Genomic DNA, 24,370 nt, shown 5'->3' with positions numbered 1-24,370 from the left:
CACCTCTTTTTTTAAAAAAAAGATTTTTATTTATTTATTTGACAGAGAGAAAGTGATAGAGGGAACACAAGCAGGGGGAGTGGGAGAGGGAGAAACAGGCTTCCCGCGGAGCAGGGAACCCGATGCGGGGCTCGATCCCAGGACCCTGGGATCATGACTGGAGCTGAAGGCAGATGCTTAACGACTCAGCCACCCAGGCACCCCTATTATACACCTCTTGTAAATAATTTTGTTTATAGGCATTTGTGTATCTTGAGTGTGTATATGTTACCAAAGGGCATATGCTTGAATAGTAGGGGCAGGGCAAGAAGCCAGGATCAAGAGATCAGAGTAAACAGTAGGTTTGGAATTAAGATGATTTGGGCACCTGGGATTAAGAACCACAGCACAGATAATTTTTAGTTATCTTTGGGATTAAGAACCTAGGCAAAAGTTGAGGTAGTAAAAGCAAGAATTGTGGGCCATGGGAATAGAGTATTATCTACAACTAGGACCTTGATCATTAGCAAGTTTCTTAAACTGTATTTTTTCCAAAGGTTTATTTTACTTGTTTTAGAGAGAGAGAGAGAGAGAGCATGCATGTGGGGGGAGGGGCAGAGGGAGAGGATCTCAAGCATGCTCCATGCTGAGCTCAGAGCGCAGTCTCAGGACCCTGAGATCATGACCTGAGCCAAAATCGAGAGTCAGACACTTAACTGACTGAGCTACCCAGGTGCCCCTGATAATGAGCCAGTTTCTCGCATCTCACACAGAACTTTTGTATGCTTCATTTTGAGATAAGCATTACTGACACCCTTCAGGCCTGTACATGGAAAAAGTGGAGTCTGACAACAGTGTATACAAGGAAAAGAGAAGTTTATGGTTTGGGGGAAGTTGTTTCCCACTTCAAGAGATTTGAATGTGAACATATACAGAGTTTGGTAGCTAGAGCCAAAGGAAAAGCTATTCCTTATCTTTTTGTGACTGTTTGCTAAAACTGTCTTAAAAGTATTCTGAAAGTTATATCTAACATATAACACTTTTTCTAAATTATTTGCAGACTTCAGTGTTTATCATGGAGGGAGGAAGGTCAGGGAAGACCTTGCTGAGAAGGTGACGTTTAAGCTAAAATATAAAGGATAAGAAAGACAGCCACATGAAGAGAGAGGTTATGTGCATTCTAGGCAAACAAAATCATATAGGCAAAGACTTGGAGGCAGTTTATAAGAAAAGGAAAGAAGACTGTTGGAGCTAGAGAATGCGGGAAAAGGCTAGACAAGATGTTGGAGAAAAGAGTGAAAAAGTATTTGTGATTTTATAGGCTGTGAGAAGCCTATTTGATTTGAGTGCTTTTCTTAAGTGCAATAGAAAGTCATTAAAGGGTTTCAATCAGTGGAGTGATGTGCTCCAATCCAATTTACATTTTAAGATGTTCACTTTTGCCTCTGTGTGGACCGTAGGCAGGAAAGACCAAAGGCAGGACGAATACTTAAGAGCCCTTTGCAAAAGGTTATGGTGTATGGTCCAGGATGTTTGCTGTGGAGCTGGAGAGAAGGGGGCAGACTGGGAGTGCATTTGAGACCTAGAACTAACTGAATTTACACAGAGAGAATCAAGGATGATTCTTAGACAAGAGGATGGTTGACAAGCTTGAGGGGAAAAAAAAATCGAGCTTGAGATACCTGCAGGACATCCAAGCAGAAATATGGAGCAGGCAGTTGAATATGCAAGCCTAAAGTTCGAAAGGGAGGTCTGAACTAGGGAGATACATTTGGAACCCAGCAACACAGAGTTGGTATTTACAATCCATGGGACTTGGTGAAATCACCTGTTAGATAACAGAGTAGCAAGACAAGAGAGCCAGGAGTCAGGCTGAAGAACATCTAACATTTAGAGGGTAACGGAGAAAGAGCCAGCAAAGAAATTTTCCTCAGCCCCCATCAGCTAGTAGGGTAAGAGGAGGGGAATCAGGAGAGAGTAGGGTCATGAATTCAAAGTACTGCTCATAGGCCAAGGAGAAAGCTCAAAGAAGCATCCCATGGATTTGGCATCGTGGAGAGTACCTGTGATTTGACAAGAGTAGCTTCAGGGGAAGATAAGAGCAGAAGCCAGAGGGCTAAGAGTTGAGGCATGAATGGGAAATGAGGAAGTGAAAAGGAGATAGGGTGTGTAGAGAATTCTTTTGCATATTTTGGTCAGGAAGAGGAGCAGAGAAAAGGGCTGGCAACTAGAGGAGATGCGGGGTCAATGGGAAATAGTAGAGCATTTTTGTATGCTAATGGACATGGAGAGATGGGGCTGGCCTACAGAGCAGTCTTTGCTAAAAGGAAAGACGCATCCTGTATTTCAACAGGAAAATGGAGGTAAATGTGTACATTTGTTGGGGGGAAAGATAAGGCAGATCAGGTCTGATGACTTTTTTTCTCAGTCAAGTGTAAGGCAAGGCCGTGAGCTTCAATGATTTCTATATTTTCCAAACCTCCATTCTCTGCCTTCTCCAGTCTATCCCATTAAGCACTTTCTACATCAGTCTTCCTCAGGCACAGCTTTAGTTCCCATCTGCTCCAGGGGCTTCTGAGAATCCCTAATATTTGTGAAAATAAGTGTAAGTTACCCCATGGAACTCCCACCTGCTTTTGTAGCTTCATCTCTCAGTACTCTTTTTCTTATAACCTTAATGTAGGTCACAGGTCTGTAAAGTACGGCTCATGAGCCACATCCCGCCAGCCACTTGTTTTTGTAAATAAAGTTTTATTGGAATCCAGTCACGCCATTCCTTTATGTATTACCTATGGCTGCTTTGACATGACAGCGGCAGAGTTTGAGTCGTTAGGATGGAGACTGTATATGGCCACAAAGCCTAAAATGTTTACTAGATGGCCTTTTACAGAGAAAGTTTCCCAACTCTTAATTTTGATCAAACTGAGCTCTTCACAGTCAGACTTAGTGGAGAAGGCTGTGAAGTCAAGACAGACCTGAGACCGACACTTGGCACTTCATTTATTCATTTGTGAAGTGGGGATACGCTGCTTACCTCTCTTGTTGTCATGGAGGTAACTCGACACGTGTGAAAGCATGTGTTCCCAGCACATGGTCAGCCTTCAGTAGAAGCCATTCTGCTGCTTCTGTTAGCACTGGGCCTCAGTTTCTTCTCCGTCCACCTCCACCGCTGCATCTCAGAATTCTACTCACTCTTCCCCGCACCTCTTTAGTGAAACATTTCCTGATTCCCGACATTCGGGTGTGATTTCTCATGCCAGTATATCCTATATTTTATATTCCCTTTAGATGATAAGTTCACTAAGAATGAGCCGTTAATTAAGTTGATTATCTTGCATGTAGCACTTCACATGAAATAAACACAAACTGATTATTTGCTCCTTTGAATTGAATGAATTTATAAGGCCGAGATCAGTGGGGACTAGCATTTTTAGCAAAGACTTCGTTCAGGAGCTCCTCTCAAATAAATATGTGGGTGCTAAGTGGGGGTGTAGTAATTGAGAAAAATGTAACATCAAGTAGAGCTCGTAAGTTTTAGTTACCTGCTCGATGACATAATAACCTGGCAGTTTTCCATGAAAGTTTCTAGGTGCTTGTACTAGTTATCTGATTTTTCACATAACAAGTGGCCTTAAAACTCATCTCACAGAGTTTGTGAGGGTCAAGAATCCAGGAGCAGCCTAGCTGAGGGGTTCTGGCTCAGAGTGTTTCATGCAGTTGCAATCATGCTTCAGATGGGGCTGTAGTCACCTGAAGGCTCCACTGGGGCTGAAGGATGCTCTTCCATACTCACTCGAGTGGCCATTGGCAGGAGGTTTTACTTCCTCAGTGCGTGGACTTCTCCCTAGGAATGGTCCTAGCATGGCTTCCCCCGGAGAAAGTGATGCAAGAAAGACAGAGTGGGGGGACCGAGATAGAAGCTGCAATAACATCACAATTATGGCTGCTTTGTTTTGTTGGCCATATGGAACTACCTGGTAAAATGTGGAAGGGAACGACACAAGGGGACCCATATCAGGAGGATGTGGGTCACTGGGACCCTTTTTGGGGACTCACTGTTACAGTGCTTGATACCTAGGTAGTAGTTCTCCCAAAGGTATAGTGTTTGCCTGTTCATATGAAGGAAGCAGTTGCTATCTCATCAGCATGGAAGTCTTTGAACTTTCAGAAATAGACTTTAAAACCTCTTATCACTATGAATGAATTCTGTTCAATTCCCCTAACATGAGGTTAAAGGACTTTAGTAAAATTATGCCTGCACTTTATATTACAGAATAATTTATTGTCCAGTTGTCTTTCAGTTTTCCATTGAAAGCTGGTTTTCTCTTTTCCCTTTTAATCAGATTATTTCCAGGATAAAATGGCCAAAGGGAAAGAGGAAGACAATTCTTCAGCAACAGATTCAGAGAGCCTTGGAGAAACTACTGATGTCTTAAATATGGTAATGGTTTTCTTATTTATCTGTATAGATATGTTTGGATTTCAGTTCATCATGTATTTGTATATGTGTACATTCTGTGCTGTTCCTTGCATTATAAAAGGTTTTGGTTTCATTTTGTTTGTTATTTTTATATGTTATATGTTTATTATTTTATTGAAGTATAGATTATATATAATACAATTAATTTTGATCCTCATATCATTAGTATGCAGTTGAGAGTAGATTATATTACTGTCTGAACTGTTTTGTTCACTTTATATATAAGAATGTATAAATATATAATCTTATATATAGTCTTTATTCTTTTTAGAACATATACTTTTTATTTATTGCAGACACATATGATGAGCCTGAATTCCAATGAGAAGTCATTAAAATTATCACCAATTCAAAAACAAAAGGTATAACATAGAGAGTTATTTTCATTATGGTGGGTAAGAACAGTTTATATTTTTTCTTGAAAGTTTTCTGGAAAGAATACATGAAAGATAAGTCTTCATTTACTTTAGATTTTAAAAGAGGATTACATTGTAGGTAGCCTCAACTTGGGTTTGTTCTGTTGGTATATATTTTGGATATATGACAGGATTTCATTGCTGAAATTTGCTTTTTGGTGTCACTAACAAGTCATAGTAGCCACATTTTCTTATCATCAAAGCAAAGGATTATTATGGCAGTTCATAAGTATTAGAAGAGGCTACTGTTGATCAGAATGGTTCTCGGACTTGGGTTGAGCATGACTTTGGTTGAGTTACCGTGTTGTTCTCAAATGTGATATTAACATCTTTTCTAGCTCTAAAATTTGGTGGTTTTAGTGAAAACATTTGATAATTGCTTTTCCAGTGTGTGGAATGGGCTTTAATCTATCACAGAATTGATAGCCTAAGAACAAAATTAAACATTTGGAAATTAATCAGAAACCATGCATGGGTGATAAAGAGAGACTTTTAATGAATGACCAGTGAATAGGAAGAGGAAGGAATAGTTGGTGGTTTTCACAACCCTGGAGAGGTAAAGGCCTGCCCTGAAATCCTTTGCTTCTGACTTTACGGACCAGACTTTACGGGATGAAAGGAAGGTGGGGTTTGGGGATTAGAAAAGTAAGTTGAAGAAATATGAATTGAAGGAAGAAGGCTTCTAGACAATATTTAATTTCTATTTCCAGTGCCTTTGCCATGTTATTAAGCTAAAAATCCTTAAAGTCAAAGTCACCGAAATGCAAGAGAATCTTGCTGAATTATAAAAATTTAGTGCCAGTCTTTGTTAGTCTTACCTCTGTTTTACTGAGAGGCATGGTAACAGCATTCCTTTTGAATATGGGAGAACTGTTGTCCTAGCCCAGTGTGGAAGCTCAGCAAAGGTTGACTGACTTTATTGACTGACTACACTTCCAGGCAGACATCTTTCCTGTGTCTCTCTTTCCTCTTCTCTTAGACCCAGGGCTCTGCCTCTTCTGAGCTATTTGATTGTGCTAGGGAAATAAAGAGACATACATTTAAAAATCATTTCTGGCAACTGGGCCTCTCTGCCTCTCTTTAGGGCTCTTGAAAGAATTGTGACTTTTTAAAGAATAGGACCTAGAACAAACAGAAGGAAAGCACTTCCTTTTATTTATTTATTTTTTTTTTTTGGTATTTATTCTCTTCTATTCAGCACTTCCCTTCAATTAGCAATAATCGCGCTTCGGATAAACCTCATTGGCTACGATACTGCCACTGCGCAAAGCTCAGCACTTCCTTTTAAACTGATATATATTTTATACTTCACGTAGTCCTTTTAAGTAGAGGCCCAACCAGACTTATTTTAGTGAATGAAAAAAAGATTTATTATAATATTTCCATATATTGATGTTTAACTTGTGCTGTTTTAATTTTTGGTGTTTTTGGCAAAAAAATGACCTCTTCCTAAGCCTAGCAGTCACGACAATTTGTAACACTTGATTTATTGAGGTTTTACTCTCCAGAGATGCAAATTCATCAAATATTTCAATTCATTAGCTTACAGAATTTAGGTCAACAATTTGATTTTTGTTTTATTTTGTCTAGCAAGAAATGAATTTCATATTCTTAGTGTATCATTCAAATTGCAGTGTTTAATTTCATAGTTTTTATAAAAATCTTAACATTTTACCCTAGATATTTTTCCACATAGTGGTTAGTTTCATGTATGCAAGTTATGATAATTAAAGAATATAATAGATAAAAGGAAGAGGGTCAATAATTTGAAAAGAAACATATTATTTAGTATGCTGATAAAAAGATTTCATTTGTAGTTTTCATTTCAGATTTTTCTTGTAGAAGTAAGCTATTCATTTTTTCCAATATTTAACATTTTCATATTTTCTTTAATTCTGTGAATTTCATGGAATTAAAAGACCAATCAAAATTTGACAATTAAAATAACAGGGAAGGTAGGAAAAGAAACTGAACCCAACTGCATGCAAGAGAAGTGTGTACATTTTTTTTACCAGTATTTTGCACAGTCTGGAAAGGTATTCTATTTAAGACTTGATTCAGATTAAGAAAAGGGGTAGAGAAGACATACTGATGGTCCTGTGTGAGTAGTGGCATCCTGAGAGCAGGCAGTGAGCATGCAGACATGTGTGCCACAGCAGAATCCAAGGTGCTGCAGACTCAGAGAGTGGCAGAAGTTATCTCCAGTGAAAGCCAAATCTGAGCAAAATGTCTGGTAAAACTGGACATTTTTATTCTGCTAGCGAAACTTAGAGTAATGCAAAATCTTGGCAGTGTTTTGTAGTAGATGATAAGTTACCTTTGTCAACTAATGGTAGTTTGACGATTACTTCAAAAATTTACAGAAACAAGAAACAATTGAGAAACTGAAGCAGCGTACAGCTCACTCTGGACATGATGATAGTAAAGGATTTGCAAGTGACGAGATGTCTAAAACAGTGAAAGAGGGGAAAGCCTATAAACAACTTTTGGCCAAAGGAATGTACATGATGCAAGCAGCTATGACTATGGAAGCATTTTCAGATGAGGACGTAGGTAATGACTCGGGCCAGCCTGGGTCTCGGGCTGACACCCGTGCAGAGGGTGTGCAAAGAGAGCTATTTAGACGTGAAAGTAAGCACTGTATTTATCCACCTGACAGTAAGGCAATAGCAAAGGCAAGTGATGGAGGCCAAAGACAGAAGGATCCAGACGCAAAAGAAACAGTCTCTGAAAAGGAAACTGAGCTGGCGGAAATGGCAGATCTGAAGGCTAGGAGACAAAGCGAAGAGAATTTAAGAAATATTGATATGTTCTTTGACTTACCAAATAGAGACATGAATATTGAGGATGAAGACAGTAACGATTTTGTTAAGGACAGTAAGAGGAATAAGCGAGATGTGATTTTTGACAGCGAAAGAGAATCTATAGAGGAGACAGACAGTTACTTGGAAGGCAAAAGCGCAAGTCAGCAAGGTACCACTGACAGCTTCGAGCAGCCCGAGTCAGTAGAATTTAGTAGTGGAGAGAATGAGGATGACGAAGTGGAAACCGAGCAAAACTTGTGGTATAGCAGAAAATTTCTCGAACAAGTACTTGAGGAAGAGGTTGAACACAAAATGTCCAGATTCATGGCAAGATATGATTTTAAGTGTGACCACTTGTCAGAGATCCCCGAAGAGCAGGAAGGAGCAGAGGATGCAGAAGGAAGTGGAATAGAGGAGCAAGAGGTAGAGGCAAGTGAGGAAAATGTGAAGGTGCCAGCAAGAAAACAGGAGGAGGAAATAGACATCCTGCCAGACGTCCTGACAGACAGAGCAGAGGTGAGTGAAGGCAAGGGAAAGGCAGGAGGTGGAGGTGAGGGAATCCAGTGGGAGGGAAATTCAGGAGTGGAACAGAGGCAAAGTGAGGAGGAAGAAGAGGAGGAAGACAAGGGAGGAGGAGAAATAGAGGGCCTGGGTAAGGGAGAGAAAGACCTAGAAGAGGAGGAGGGCCAGGAGCAAAGGGAGGGGGAACGAGGCCATCAGGAAGAAAGAAACAAAGGGATGGAGGAAGGAGAAGGGGAGGAGAAAAGAGATGAGAAGGAAGGGGAGGGGGGGAGAGGAGGGGAAGAAGACAGGGAAGAGGAGGAGGAAGAAGGCAAGGAGGAGGGAGAAAGGAAAGAGGAAGAAGGACAAGAGGAAGGACAGGGAGAGGGGAGAGAAGAAGAGGAAGGAGAGGGGGAAGCGGAGGAGGAAGGAGAGGAAGAAGAAGAGGGGGAAGGGGAGGAAGGAGAGGGGGAAATGGAGGAGGAAAGAGAGGGGGAAGGGACGAAAAGAGGTGAAGGGGAGGAGGAAGGAGAGGGAGAAGGGGAGGAAGGAGAGGGGGAAGTGGAGGAGGAAGGAGAGGGAGAAGGGGAGGAAGGAGAGGGAGAAGGGGAGGAAGGAGAGGGGGAAGAGGAAGGAGAGGGAGAAGAGGAGGAAGAGGAAGGAGAGGGAGAGGGGGAAGTGGAGGAGGAAGGAGAGGGGGAAGGGAAGAAAAGAGAAGATGAAGGGGAGGAGGAGGGAGAGGGAGAAGCAGAGAAAGGAGAGGAGGAAGCAGAGGAGGAAGGAGATGGGGAAGGGAATGAAGGAGAAAGTGAAGGAGAGGGGGAAGGAGAGGGAGAAGAAGAAGAAGGAGAAGCGGGGGAAGCAGGGGAGGAGGAAGAAGAGGGGGAACCAGGGGAGGAGGAAGAAGAGGGGGAAGCAGGGGAGGAAGGAGAGGGGGAGGGAGAAGAGGAAGGAGAGGGAGAAGAGGAGGTAGGGGAGGAAGAGGAAGAAGAGGGGGAGGGGGAAGGAGAGGGGGAGGAGGAGGAAAGAGAGGAGGAGGAGAAAGAAGGGGAGGGGGACCAGGAAGGAGAGGAGGAAGGGGAGGGTGAGGGGGAAGAAGCAGAGTGGGGAGTGAGGGAGAGGGAAGAGGAGGACACTGAGGAAGAAGAGGGGAAATACGAGGAGACAGGAGATGAAGAGAGTGAAAAGCAGGGAAGACCAGGTAAAGGAAAAGGGTCCAACAAAGCAAGCAAAATCAGAGGATCTGTGAAATATGACAAAGATAAGGCATACCCCCCAAAGTTTATTACTAACACAGAGGGCAAAGGGAAAGAGCATGAGGTACAGAGGTTCAAAATGCCAGTGCGGTCAAAAGAACTTTTAGAAAATGGGCCACCAGGTTCCAAAAGATTCTGGAATAATGTATTACCACATTATCTAGAATTGAAGTAACAAACTTTAAATTTGAAAGTTTGTTAAAGTTTTTAAATTTTTAAAAATTTAAATTTTAAATTTAACAAACTTTAAATTTAAAACTGTTGACCAGCCAACAGTTTGAGCATCTTACACGTAATAGGCACTTAATATGTTTTATTAAATTGCTTTTTGTCATGGTTACTTTATGTGTGGTACAATATAGACTGATAAAGACAACACAAAGCACTGGTAAATTTGGCTCCTCTTAAACTAATATTTTGGTATATTTTCCCCCCAAATTATAAATCTGTCACTAGAAAATATCAAAAGGTCATAGCAGATAATTAACATTATATATTCCTCATTAAAGACAGAGTTAGGAAATAGTATACTATAAGAATGTTGCATTTGTATATACAAACTGGTCCCTTTAAAGATGGCACAGATCCTTCAAGGCTATAAAAACATCTCATTTCTTATGAGTTTCTTTGGTCTCTGATTTCAATGTGCCTACTACGTAGAATAATTTTATAAGGTGGATGGTATTGTAAAGCTAAAATGAAGAATTCGCATTTAAAAAAAATAGTGCTCTTTTTTTACCTTTTATGTGTCCTTTTTGCAACAATCTACCAAGTGTCAGCTGGATTCAGAGCTTAGATCTTAATGTGCTGTCTTTTAGTTACTGTCTGGACAAATGGCAGTATATCTCATGAAATGGAGGTGAACCTAAACATATATTCGGGAAGTATGTAAAACTTGTAAGTATTTATTAGCCAGGCAGAGCTCCTCACTGGGGTTCAGTTTCCTCACGTGTAAAATGGAGCGGATTAGATGATAGAACTATAGTCCCTCCTAACTCTCAGATTCTTTTGTTCTAACAGGCTGATTTACTCCCATTGTGTTTGTCATTTGCATAAAAGTTTTTTAAGTTAGAAGAAAAATTGTACTTTAAAATTAATTGAGTTTTCTATAAATTATATATTGTTCTTTACTCTTAAAAACTTAGGAAGAGCTTTAATGTATCTTGTGTTCTGTCATTCTGTATTTCTAAACTATAACTTCTGAGCTTTAACTGTACTATCAGAATCGTCATTCCCAGTGTCTATTATGTACCCTCAGTGTGTTCTTCATTGACTATTCTGTAATTCTGTTTGTTGCTCGTCAGAATGTTTCAAGTAAAATAAAATGTAAATGTATACCATCAGTAATTGTTTGTGGAAAGAGAAACTAACACTAGATACTGAATTTTCGAGAGGCTAGATTTCGATTAGTGTAAATTCAATCTTCCCTTAAAACTTTCAGTATTTTTCATACAGCTAGATCATTTGTTCTTTATTCATAGCTCCCTTTTCAACTGGTTTCCCACCCCAGTCCCTTCCATATCTTGGGCATGAGGGATTTCTTCTACTTTTAGCAAGGAGAATCTGGATGGTAAACTTCCTGTGAATTTTGTGTAGTTGAATCCTGTGCACATTTGATTCTCTGTGAGAAAGAATATGGGGGGAAAGACTAGAATACAAAGAGAAGAAACTCCTAGGAGCAACTGTAGGTTTTGTTTTAGCTGCAGGGATCTCTGGTCGCTTCCCCTAACTAACCAAACACGCGAATTTGGCATTGCAGGGTTCTATCCAATTCTGCCACATTCAGTGACGGTCAGTGAAATGGAATTGGTGCTTTGATCAAGTGTGTGCGCTGTGTTGTTAATGCTAGGGCCCAACATGTTTATTTAAAACGTTGACTTAAAATGATGAACTGAGATGAACGATAGAATGGAGTTCATAAAGGAAAAGGCTTCAGGGAGAAAAGAAACTCTTAACCCTCAAGTTGTTAATGTCAAAGGCGAGACCTCACCAGCCAGCAACACTGAAATGGTGTTCAGAGCATGTGCCCATCTCAGTATTTGAGCTGGCCTAGAGAGCCACTTTCAAACAGCATTTCCCACCCATTTCTTCACATTTCCCTGGCCAACCGAAGTGTTGTATGCTCTTTTTGAAGCAGTAGCTCGGGCAGGCATGGTGTTCTGGTCAAGAGCACGGGCCTCGTCATTTTGAGATGTGAATTAGTACTTGGTAAAACAGATCGGGATAACTGGTTCCTTCTTCATTGTCCCCATCTGCTGGTGGATCGAGCTTTTATTGTAGTTTCTCACTGGTTATTACTGAGGCCAGCGTGAGGGGTGTGTGTGTAGAATCCGTTGAGTTACAGTTTCAAATGAGGACTCTGGCAGAAAAATATTTTCAGGTAAGCTACAAAGGAGTATCACAGAAACATCTGCTGCTGCCAAACCAGTAACTCTTGAGGTGAGTGCAATGAAATGTTTTTTGTAATTGCGTTATAGAGGTCAGCTTGCTCTGCACGTATACATTCAAGATAAAATGCTACCATAGAGGAAGGTGCTGTACTTCCTTCTTCCTTCACTCTTCCCAGTGTCCCTGACCTGTAACTTAATATCTGGTACATACTGTTCACTCAACAAATAAGCATGTACATGGCAAGCACCCAAAAGGGAACGGAAGCTTTCCCAAATCAGGGAGAGCTCAAGAAACGAGGGCCGCTTACAGGCAGCCTCCTGTGGCCCTTTTACCTGTCAGGGACATTAGGTGGGTACAGATGTCTTGAAAGGACACCAGGTAAAAGGAGTTCCCATGGCCCTGCCTTTAACTATGACTTAACAATGCCCTTTAGTTACCTGATCTATCCCGCACCCCCACTCCTGTGTTCTTTTTAGCCAGGGCTACCCGAAGATAAAAATATGATCTGAAAACAAATCTTTTGCTTTCCTTCATGAAGTCCCTTAATTAAGAAGACAGTGGTTTTGTGCCTTGAGTATGCCGAGAGTAAGATACAGTTCCGGATCTCAGGGGACTCTTGGCTGTTTCTATAGGCTGACCAGAAACTTTACCCAGACAATAGAGCGTTTCAGGAGTGGCACTTCAGCAGCCACTTCTGCACTTCAGCAGAGAAGGGCTAGGAAAGGGCTTCCAGGGGGCAACGGGGAAATGTCAGCTGAGTCGTGAGAAGTAAAAGCGAGTCATGCAAGCGGCAGGGGCAGGGCTTTCCCAGTTGATGGGAGCCCTGAGAGTATTTCAGTGTGACCACAACTTAAGAGTGTCTTTTGGTTCTGGGTAGAGAGGCAAAGGACCTTAATGTGTTTCTGAAAGATGTTAAACAGCAAGAGTAAGGTGATCACACTTGGGCTTTTGTAACGGTCTGGCAGCAATATGGAGGGTGGGTTGGAGAGGAACAAGACCAGAGCCAGGGGTGCCAGTTAGGAGGCAGCTCGAGGAGAGCAGGCAGAGACAGAAGAGGGGACTAGACAGTGGACAGAGTTGGGGACATGTGTTATCAAGAGAGCTTTAGGGATAGAATTGGAGGGCTTAGTAAAGAGATGCAACTTGGAGGGAGAGAGAAGGCCAAGCTTTTCTTGTTTCTGTGTGAAGAGCCAGGTGGAAAGGGCGCCATTGGCCAAGGCTGAGAACAGGAGTAGGGGCAGGTTTAGGAGCCTGCTTGGGCTTGTTGACCCAGGAGATGTTCAGCGGACAGATACATGTGTGGGCCTGGAACTCAGGGGAGATTGCTGGGTATCGCCAGCTTTTAGGGGTCATTGAAACCATGAAGTTGAGTGAGAGGCAGCACTCATAGTACGAGAAGAAGAGAACTGAAGACAGAGTTTGAGGAAACCTCAGTAGCTAATGGGGAGGTTGAGAAAGGGAAGTCTGAGAAGGAGGCGGTGTAGGGACACTTTCTAGGAAAGAGAGGTGCCACCCAAGCCAAGGAAGGCATGGTGGAGGGCTGCAGAGAGGTCTGGGAGAGGCCCAGCAGAAGGCTGGCCAGAGCTCACATTGCCAGCAAAGAGGGAGCTCCAGGAAGGCCGCCTTAGAGTCAGGGACTCTGATGCCCTGGGGGAAAACACCTTAGACTTGCACTTGCTATTACTATATACAAGGGTATATAAGCACAGGATGTTGTTGAAGTGAGCTGATCAGCAGAAAGGAAGAGACTACAGAGCTGTCAGTTTCAGGGCGGGGCGGGGGGGGGGGGTTGGGGAACAGCCCTGAGGGCACCTGTTCTGGTCTTCAGGTATTTGAGCAGAGCCGGGAAAGAGCCTGGGCACTGGCCCCCAGTAGGCCTGGATTCACACCCCAGCCCTTCACAGATTAGCTGTGTGGACACCTGGAAAAGCTTTTCTTTTCTTTTTTTTAACCTTTCTGAGTCTTATTTATTTCTTTTTGTAAAGGGAGGGGTCTTTGGATAGTTAAATTAGTTAACACATGAAACATGTTAGAGGTACTCAGCAAATGGTAACCCGTGTCCCTCTAATTAACCCCTCTGACTACATCAAGTCAGGTAAGAACTACCCTCAGGAATCTCCAGGTCACTGACAGATGTGCATGAACATCTAGTCATGTGGACCTGACTTCTGTTTAAGTACAACATAGCTGCCCCCTCCCCAAAATTGGCTTATGGAAGTATATCTGTGGGAATGAAGTAAGTAACAATAATGATAACCCCCTTAAATATAGGGTAGAGTGAAAGTCTGCACACCATACGTGGGTCCAGTACTGCCATTCAACATTTGAAGCGTGGTGAAAGGCTGATGGTACGGGACGACAGATTTCCCTGTGTCCTAATGTTTTTATCAAAATAGGTTAAAAAATAAACATAAAGAGTAAAATTGCCTACCAGCAAGAAGTTTGTATCCTCAGCATTGTAGCCACTTTTGCAGGCCTGCTTACAAGAGTCAAACTGGAATGGATTTTGTGGCAAAAATACCAGATTAGGAATGAACTAAGGGATTGGTACATAGAAAGGAGGAGGAGTTTAGAGACTGTAAAGTAGTGACATTAGAAGGCAATAATTTGGAGGTCAAACTGGGAGCCCTTCGGTGCAACCTGGCTTGCAGACTCACTTCGCTTGGTATACACAGTGATTTTGGTAACGCTTGAATCCATTGCCAACACTGAAATACTGGGAAACTTTATACTGTAGCAGTGTTTTCTGGACTTGACTTGGACCTGAGGCAGCACTGGCCCACAGTCCAGCCAAGGCGCCCCTCCACTTCCCTGTCGTCCTAGGCTGCTCCTGATGGGTCCTGCTTTCTTCCCTTGCTTGTTCTAGCTGCTGGGCTCCTGGCAGACAGTAAAGGGAGCTGTGCAAGAGGGTAGAACAAATACGTGAACACTTGAAATCAACTATTTTCTAGTGATAAGATCTGGGACTTTATGGCAAAAAGGTGCCCAAGCATCTTGTTTTTTGATGGCCCTCAGTGTATACTAGGGAGTCTTAAAATCACTTATATACAGATGCTCATTGTTTGCTTGTGTTATTTTCTCTGTAAATAATCTTTTTAATTTTGATACGAACCCTCTGAGGTAGGTATTGCTGGTGTCATTTTCCCATTCTACAGAGAGACTGTAAAGTAATATTATTAGACCCCTTGCTCAGGCCGTGGCTGATGGTACAGAGCTTGGATAGCAGTACCTAGGTCTTTGTACTGAATGCCCTCCCCGCGCTCTCTTCCTGCCTCAGTGAGTTCCAGTGCAGTAAAAACATGAACTTCCATGTTAACCCTTCTTGTCCTAAAAGCCTTGAGATTGAGATTTTAAATATATACATTTCCCCACGTGGTATTATGTAGATATAAGGTTTTATGCTCTATTAACCTATTTGGAAAACATTGTCTACCCTATATGACATTGAGGCATCTCATAAATTGAGAATTGTAGCACAAAATTTTATACTTTATAGTCGCTTTAAAAAACTTGTTTAAAACTCTTGAAATATAATACATCTAGAAAAGAGCATATCTCGTGCGTGTATAGCTCAGTGCATTTTCCACAAGGTGAACCCGCCCACAGAGTCAACACCCAGATCAAGGTAGAGCGCTCCCCAGCGGCTTCCCTTCAAACCCCCTTCCAGGCATTTCTCATCCCCCCAGATGACCACTATGCCAATTGCTGAGAGCAACCTCAAGTTTCTCCAGTATGCAATGTAGTATTCTTAAGCAAACTGAAACCTCATGAGGAACATTTCGGTTTCTTGATATTTCCCATAAGAAATGTGGCCCTGGGCCACACCCAAGACTGCAGCTCCCAGTGCTGTGCCTGACCAGCAAGACAACTGTCCCTCTGCGAGAGCCAGGCCCCCTTCCCTTCGCTCCTGCGGTCCCAACACAAGACGTGTTTCCGTTGACCATTCTAGACTACTTAACGTCTTATGTGGTTCTGGTGACAAGAATGTACTTAAACTTTGCCCTTTCTCTTTGTAAAATGACAGTATTCTGCCAATCTCTCCTAAATTGTTTCAGTTTGAAGGTAAGTACTGTGATTTAGAGTAGTTGTCCAGATGTGAATAGATTAATTCTAAATGTGCTTAAGTGCAAAGTTCTACAACTGATGTGATTTCTAGTGAAAATGTTTTCTAAGAGCTTTCTCAAATTTAGAAAATGATACCATTCCAGCAGTTACTCATTGTTACAGATTTTCATAAAGTTATGAGTAAATTTATAGTTCATTATAAGAAATGAGTGTTTTGCTTATTTCTAAAATAAGATAAAATGTCCTGTTCCTTTTTATAATAGCATGGTATTGTCTTACGGTTACATTAATATCTTAGTTAACTAGCATGATGGGAGTTGACCCAGGTGCTAAACTAGCAGAATTCTCCAAGAGAAGCGGACTTTGCTGCAACACAGCTCACTGACCCCTCCCTGTGGGAGACAGATGGACAGAGTCTGAAATTCTCTGTCTTGGGAACACTGTTCTTTCCAATTGGCCTTCGTTTATATACATTCATGACTACATCTATCTATCAGCCATAAATCTTAAATCTAGTTAATCTTGCTTCCCATTCCCCTCCAAAGTAGTCTCTGATCATTTTACCTTCTATGTGCTTCTGGCTCGGCATAATATACAATATAAGTCACTTAGAGGGGAAATTATGCAGAAAAAAAGAAAGCTTTAGAAATTATTGGTAAATGGTAGCTACCTCATAGTTAACCCTACCCAACCTAAACATGCAGCACATCCTTTAATATAGCTGTCTACCCTGGTACCCTGTTTTCCTCTCTGTGTTCCCCTCCCACATGCACCGCCTCATGACCTTTGCTTAACCTAAGTCAAGCCCTCTCAGCGTAACTGCGTAACTGCCGAAACTCTTAAATCTCCAGGCTTCGCTTCTGGATTGCTTGTCCTTGGTGAAAATGCTATCAGGCCACACCCTTAGTGCTATTGGCCTGAGGATGCCACTTAACGTCTGTTACTAAGTAACAGTAAATCACCCTAGCCTGAACTCTCACATTTGGTATTTTGCCAGAAGAAAGGTGAGTTAATTATGAAAGGTATTATTTTCAAACCACCCACTAAAGATTCTTTGGGTGTCCAGCTCATCCTTAGCCAAACAGCAACTAGGAAGGTGAACCATGAGAAGCTAGTTACTGTGTTGAAGGGATATAAAGGGTGTATATCGCCTGAGGCAAATATGGCGAGGTGAACTTTGTAAAAACATCCTTCAAGGGAGTAAAGGGCATTAATTACTTACTGCCTCACCTATTTTAGGGGCCATTAGAGAAGTGCATAAATGAAAAGCATAGGAAAAAAAGTCCAATAAGGAGCCTGATCTCTTAATGACAAAAAAATAAGCAGTATTCCACCCAAAATATGAAACTGAAAAAAACTCAGTATAGAATAAAGAATATAACTAGTATTTTTCACCTATATTTAGTATTACATGATTTACTCTATCAAATCCATAGACAGACTGTCTTATAATTTGGATTAGTTGGACAGGACCAGATAGACTAAGTTCTGCCTCTGGTTTTCCCTCTGCTTTAAATAACCGAGAGCAAACCATTTAAACTGCCTATGTCCCTTTATCTTCTTCCTGGAATGTAAGTAATTATACTTAACTCTCTCTCGTGAATATCAGTGAATTGTACTTCTGAAGTGATTTTAAATCCCTATGTTTTGGAAAATGAGCATAATATATAGATATGATTATGTTATAATGCTACAGTAGAAAGCTTTTTAACTTCTCTAAAGTTTAAAAGCATTCTTTTGAGACAGCTCAGAAAGCATATTTAATTTTTTTTCCATTTTAACCTTGTAGTAGACGCTAATAGAATTTTGGGAATCCTAGTCATCGAGAATGTTGAAATAGATCAATGTGCGGAAAAGCCTTGGTAATATAGTAACTTGATATGCACGATAGGCTATGCAGCATTTTATTTCTTTGCCTTCAGTATTTGAATTCGTATTCTGTGTATTCTTTGAGATGATATAAATTATTTATGACTGCAATATCAAATCTGTTTCTTTTAAAAAAAGAAAATCTTACCTCTTCCCTGATATCAATTTTGACACAGGATCATGAATTTTCAGATGAAGAACTAGAGGACATGGATGAGGAAATTGATGAATATCCGGAAGGCAAGAAGAACATACCAGCGGATGAAGCCAATGACAACTCAGCTGAAAAGGTATTGATTGACACCACTGAAAAGGTATGATGATATGTGCTTAAATCCTGAGATCCTGCCTAAGAGCAAGTTCCATGGTCTCTGCAGAGGGCAGACTCCAGCTTCCTTTGGGAGCAGAAATACTTCTCTGAATAACTTGGTTCATGCGCTATAGGAAAAGCTTTGGCAGATTTATAAATCAGGCACACTTTGTTTCTAACACCCTTTCCACACTTCTTGGTAGCAGTTTGTTCCCGGCTTGAGTGGAAATGAACTGATATGGGCCAGTACAATATACTGTTGAGAAATTAACCGAGAAGTTCAGCACTGGGTCCTTGAAATGATCAAATTACAAAGTTAGGAGCCCTATACTGGTGGCAGGAATGAGGCGTGGGTGTGTGCACACATACATGTGTATATTTACATGTATGTGGACAAGTGAAAGCTGTTCACAGCGGTCTTTGAAGCCGGCTGTGATCAGTTCTGTACAGATGTGGTGTAGAAGAAAGGAATTATAGGAAGAAAAGGGGGAGCTATCACTGAGGAAGAGGAAGTCATCCTAAAAGTGGAGCTAGGGATGCCAGAAACATCTCTTCTATTTGGCAGTTTTGTCCAAGAGGGACACTGCTAGGAGACAGTTGATAGGTTTGAAATCATTCATTTGCTAATGTTGCTCTGGGTTAACTTCATAGGTACAGAATTCAGAAAACGAAACTGAAAATGACACTATGTCGATTTGTTTTCATTTTCAGTTTTTGTACCTCTAATCATACCTTCTTGTTGATGAATCACTTGCATCTTTGGTCTGCGCAAGGCTTCTCTTTATTTAAATTGATTCCCTTTGTGTTCTCCTTTTCCATAACACAGACAACCACTGAAACACGCTTATCCTTTTATTTGAATGTGTACTTGTAAACCTGTGTTGTTTCATGTGCATGTATTTTTAATTTACAAAATGGGGCTGTGCTATCGAGATCATTTTCTTAATTCCTTTCTCAAGACTCCTTCCTCTCACTGAGGAAAAAAAAAAAAAAAGCTTCTAGCCGTTACTGTTTTCTTTCAGAGGGAGGGAAAGATTTATAAGGAATATTTATGAGTTCCAGTTTGGGTAGTCCCTGAAATTCTTTAACAGAATTCCTGAAACTCCAGTTTGACAGTGTAAAATGTTGAGCCAATTCATTTACCAACTAACGTTCCTGAATCTTCTTGGAGTTGAATTCTTGAATCATACAACATTTTGGAATCCAAAAACTTAAAGCTAGAAGGGACGTTAGCAGTCACTCAGCATCTGAGGCAAAAGCCCAGCAAAGTGAAGCAGTAGTCACGTGTTTATGTTGTTAGCTAGAGGCTGACTCGAGAACCCTTGCCTAAAACCCAGATGATGTTTTCCAGCCCATCACAATTACGTTTTTTATTATATTGTTTCTTTATCCTTTATAGGACAAGAAAACCAACCAAGAGGAACGGGCTATTTGTGAATACAATGAAAATCCAAAAGGTGTGAACACATTTGACTTCAGAAGGCCAGCTACTTTAACATACACGCACACATGCATGCATATGTATGCACGCATATGCTGTAGCTGAGGCGCTAAAGCCTACAGACGTGTATTCTGCTTCCTGCCTTTTACTGTCACATGGGCCTCATGACAAGCGCTGAAATACGTGACACAGGAGTACTTGTTCTCATTAATCACCACCACGGCTTCTTCATATAAAATATTCGCATCACTCCCAGCTACTCGTGTATCAGTGTTAAGTGGTTCAGGACAGGCTTTTCACTACCCTTTTTTTTCTTTTCAACCAGTAGTATTAAGTTGGGCTTTTGTCCCCCATCTCAGTTTATGTCTCTGGTGGGCACTGCCAGACCCCACTGCTAAAGACCAGGCTGGCCTGGAGCTACGGCTGGCCATCCCGTTATTTCCCCCAGGGCTCAGACGTGGGTCTTTCATCTTATCGTGGACATTTAAGACAGGTCCTTTCCCAGGCCTGACTGTTGGTGTCGGAAAACAGGTGCCACAGAATAGAGGGGACTGCGACTACCCTGGAGACCTACATTTTCTACAGCCAGATCATCTGGGTTTTGCTGTACAACCCTTATATTATGTTCCACACCATCACATCAAAGTGTGCTTTTTGCTGTGTTCTCATTAAAAATAACCATTCATAGTAGTAGATATCTGATCTGAACTTAGGCAGGAGGAGGAGGACTTCCCTTCATGCTTTTTTCCTTCTAACTTCAACAGAGTAGTAAGTTTTACTAAAATAGTGTCTGTAAGTATTCTTTGCAACTAATTAAAAGTAAGATTTAAGTAGTTGATAATATAAAATTATAAGAATGCATATACTTCATGAGTATACTTTAAAGATTATTTTTCCGTTATATAACTTGTGGATGAATTTGAAACACCAAAAAGTAACATGTCCATTTGAGTACAAAGAATTTAATTATAACTAGGTTAATTTAAAAAGGTAATTTATATTTTACAGAACTCTTTCCTGACACTCACTGTTACCTTTGTAGCTGTGTTTGGGTACTTGTCATGCAAACATCTCCAACACTGGCCGGGTCATTCTAGGCTTTTTTGCCTTAACTCAGCCCTCTAGGAACTATGAAGTAGAGACCTTGTCTACTGCCTCAGCGGTAGTGATACGCTCTCTGTAGTACTACCCCGTAGGTCAGGCTTGATAGCGTTGCACTGAGGGCATCAGGACTTTCCTTCTTCTCGTTATTAGAAAAACATATTTCTCAATATATTCTATTATAGGAAACATGCATAACCGTGCAAAGAGCAGTTCTTCAGAAGTCCTGGAAGATAGTGAATCAACACCAAGTAAAGACGTCAAAAAATCAAAGGTAAGTGAAATTTATTTTTTCATTTTAGTGTTAAGACCAAAGTATTGAATTGCTCCTTTTACTTTTTATATAGTGATTCATATAATTTACCTCCTTAATATGAGGTTTTATGGCCCCAAAACATGTGAAGAATTTCAAGTGATGTTTCATGTTTTAACATAGCTATTTATTTCCTAGACTTTAGATGGAGTCAGGTGGCCCAGCCAGAATTTAATAGCATGTTCCTTTCAATAATCCCATTCACACTGATTCAACTTACAGGAAAAGATACACAAAAGAACTTTCTTGCTTAAATTATGAGTATAATCATCATGAGAGTCTAGAAAAAAGTAAGTCAAAACCAAGAAATAGGAGGATGAATGCAAAAATAAGGATGTTGTTGCTTAGGAAACGTGACCACACGCTACGTCAGCCTCTCCTGCCAAATACCTGTTTTGGAGTTGTTAATAGTCTGAGAGATATGTTTCTTCTTCTTGGAAGTTACTCTTTCCACTTGCAGGGGAACCTTCTGTAATCATGAGAGCACATTTCCAGGTAGAAGCATTAGGAGGAAATGTGGAAGAAAAGATCAATGAAAGGCCTTGTTAATTCCTGTTCAGCCTTCCGGTTTCAGCTTAAAGTAGTTATTTCTACATAGAGGCCTTTTGTGACCAGCTGCACTTAGATAAATTATGTCCCATTACTATTCTGTCACGTAACACCCTTTTCTCATCCTTCTTTATATTTATCGTAATTGGCAATTTCATAGTGAAGTGTACATTTACTTGCTTTATGACTTTCTCTCTCCACTGGCCTTCAGCTCTGTGGGACAAAAACTATTTTCTGTTTTGCTTTCCAATGGATCCTTGGCATGTAGCACAGTCCCTGGTATATGGGACATGGTAAATGCTCAGTAAATATTTTTGGTTGATAATGAACTATAAAACGTAAGGAGGTAAGGAAGAGGACAGGAGGAGGGTAAAACCAGGAGCAGCCCTTAGAGGAGTAAACAGCCTGTCTTTTGCCACTCTGAAATTCCTTTCAGAATTACTTCAGAAATTTCAAGCTAAAATTTTGGCACAGGTCCCCTGTTGTTATCTTTTATTAAAAATTACTTTGTGAGTATTCTTATCTTTATAAAAATTGCCTTATGTTTAGAGATAGCTGTGACCTGGCTCAAAGGATACTCTCAGAATTACTCTCCTCCTTAGAATTATAACGTGTACCATCAAGTGTTAGGAACAGATTCTCTCTGTCTGGTAGAAAAGAACATTTCAGATATTCTACTCTACTTCATAGCGGTCCTGTGAAGACTTTTTTCCCAATTGTAAGAGCTCAGGGAAAGAGTCTGGAAAAGAAAGTCAAATATGAGGGCGGGAGATGAAAAGCAAAGGAGTCAGGAGACAGAAGAACCTACGAGGGTAAATGAAGTGAAGGAGCAGAAGAAAATATTTGAAACACACAGACCAAATGAAAATGTGTGTTCTAGAACACACGATCGAGTTTTGGGAATTTTTCAGGCTGTCCAGCCTTCAGCATGGCATTGCCCATCGGTGCGAGGATTTGGATACACAGGGCTAGGAGAGAGGGGAGCCAGGGGAGAAATGCCATGTGGCAGGGGGGAGTGGCATGCTCCCGTAGGAGCAGGCCAGGCAGGGGGCCCGAGCAATGGCAGCGGTGGACGGGACAAAGGTGAGGTCAGGCCAGGATACAGCAGGCTGCAGGTGCCAGGCTGAAGAATGTAGTCTTAAACTTGGATTCTGCTCAAATTCTCATTTACACCTAATGGGAAAATATGCTTCAGTAAATGTACATGTCCTTGGTTAAAGGAAACAAAAAGTAATGAAAATCATATTTACAAAGTCAAGCAGTAATAAATGTATTTCTACTTAAAGAATATACTGTTGGGGCGCCTGGGTGGCTCAGTCGTTAAGCGTCTGCCTTCAGCTCAGGTCATAATCCCAGGGTCCTGGGATCCAGCCCCGCATCGGGCTCCCTGCTCCGCGGGAAGCCTGCTTCTCCCTCTCCCACTCCCCCTGCTTGTGTTCCCTCTCTCGCTGTGTCTCTCTCTGTCAAATAAATAAATAAAATCTTTAAAAAAAAAAAAAAGAATATACTGTTATTCTCCATATTTTAAAAAGGAAATAGATGATTTAGGTGAGATTTTCTTTTAGTCAATCCCATATGACCTCTTTTAATCTAGAGTGTCTCTAACCTATTTGTACCATCCAAGCCAAACAAATCAAACTTTTTAAAGCTTGGAAAGTAAATGATGCATTAACTTACATCAACACATATTTAAAGTATATAATTTGATTTCTTTTGACATATGCATACACCTGTGAAACCATAATCACCAGAGAGTAAACAGTGCCATTGTTGGCAGAGGGTTCTTGGTGCCTCTTTGTGACCCCTGTCTATGCCCCCTGACCCCTGCTGTCCTCAGCAAACCACTGATCTTCCTTCTATCATCATACATTATTTTGTAAGTTCTAGATTTTTATATAAATGAAATCCTACACTGTGTACTCTTTTTGTTTGGCTTCCTTTGTTCAGCATAATTGTTTTGAAATCCATCCATGCATGTATCGATAGTTCATTCATTTATATTACTGAGTTGTATTCAGAGTTAATTTTTTATATGGTGAGGGTATGAATTAAGGTTTGTGGGGTTTTTTTGTTTGTTTTTTGTTTTTGCATATGGACATCCGATCGTTCTAGCACCATGTGTTGAAAAAAGACTACCTTTTCTCTACTGAATTGTCTTCACAGAAATCAGTTAACTTTTCCATGTGTGGGCACATTTCTGGAGTCTATATTCTGTTCCTTCGATCTGTTTATCTTGTGTCAGTCCCATACTGTCTTTGATTACTGTAGCTTCATAATAAGTCTTGAAGTCAGGAAGCTTTACTCCTTCAACTTTGTTATTTTTCGAACTTGTTTTGGCTATTCTAGGCCCTTTGCATTTCCATATGAATTTTTAGAATCAGTTTGTCAATTACTGGAAAAAAATGCCTGCTGGGATGTTGATTGGGATTGCTTGGAACCTACAGATGAATTTAAGAAGAATTAACATCTTAACAATATTAAGTCTCCTAACTCATGAAGATACTTCTCCATTTATGGATGTCTTCTATTTTTCTTAGCAATGTTTTGTAGTTTTTAGTGTACAGGTCTTGCATAGATTTTGTCAGATTTATTTTATGTCTTCTGTTTTTTATTCCCTGATGAACTGGTTAGAAGTTTATCAATTTTATTGATCTTTTCAAAGAACTAGTTTTTGGTTTCACCGATTGTTCTGTATTATATTTTATGTGCACTCTAATCTTTATTATTTCCTTTCTTCTACTTTCTTTGGGTTAATTTGCTTTTCTTTTTCTAGTTTCTTAACATGGAAGTTGAGGTCACTGATTTGAGCCTTTTCTTATTTTTTAATATAGGCTTTTTGTTCTATAAATTTTCTCTGAAGTACTTGATATGTTGTGTTTTCATTTTCATTCAGTT

At 40.7% G+C, this 24,370-nt stretch overlaps 1 protein-coding gene and 1 pseudogene across 8 annotated transcripts in view; one reads left to right on the top strand and one right to left on the bottom strand.

The window, feature by feature from the left end:
• RPGR (retinitis pigmentosa GTPase regulator) overlaps nucleotides 1–24,370 on the top strand; it is a 60,193-nt gene that overhangs the window by 23,092 nt on the left and 12,731 nt on the right. For 2 of the 8 annotated variants that reach the window (XM_064573918.1, XM_054507672.2), the window contains exons 12-17: nucleotides 4,323–4,420; nucleotides 4,756–4,821; nucleotides 7,239–8,195; nucleotides 17,938–18,075; nucleotides 19,471–19,528; nucleotides 20,799–20,887. In XM_064573918.1, coding sequence (XP_064429988.1) covers nucleotides 4,323–4,420; nucleotides 4,756–4,821; nucleotides 7,239–8,195; nucleotides 17,938–18,075; nucleotides 19,471–19,528; nucleotides 20,799–20,887 — 1,406 coding nt within the window. Of the gene's footprint in view, nucleotides 1–4,322; nucleotides 4,421–4,755; nucleotides 4,822–7,238; nucleotides 13,578–17,937; nucleotides 18,076–19,470; nucleotides 19,529–20,798; nucleotides 20,888–24,370 lie in introns of those variants that run through there. The other 6 variants (XM_064573917.1, XM_054507673.2, XM_045876268.3 and 3 more) reach the window with 6 other exon arrangements.
• Nucleotides 6,081–6,147, bottom strand: LOC123851282 (U4 spliceosomal RNA; annotated as a pseudogene).

Source organism: Mirounga angustirostris, unplaced genomic scaffold, assembly GCF_029215605.1.
Source record: "Mirounga angustirostris isolate CCGP_5_RB_7025 unplaced genomic scaffold, mMirAng1.0.hap1 SCAF_11, whole genome shotgun sequence".
NCBI classification, from domain to species: domain Eukaryota; kingdom Metazoa; phylum Chordata; class Mammalia; order Carnivora; family Phocidae; genus Mirounga; species Mirounga angustirostris.
This window is presented reverse-complemented; position numbering and strand designations above follow the sequence as displayed.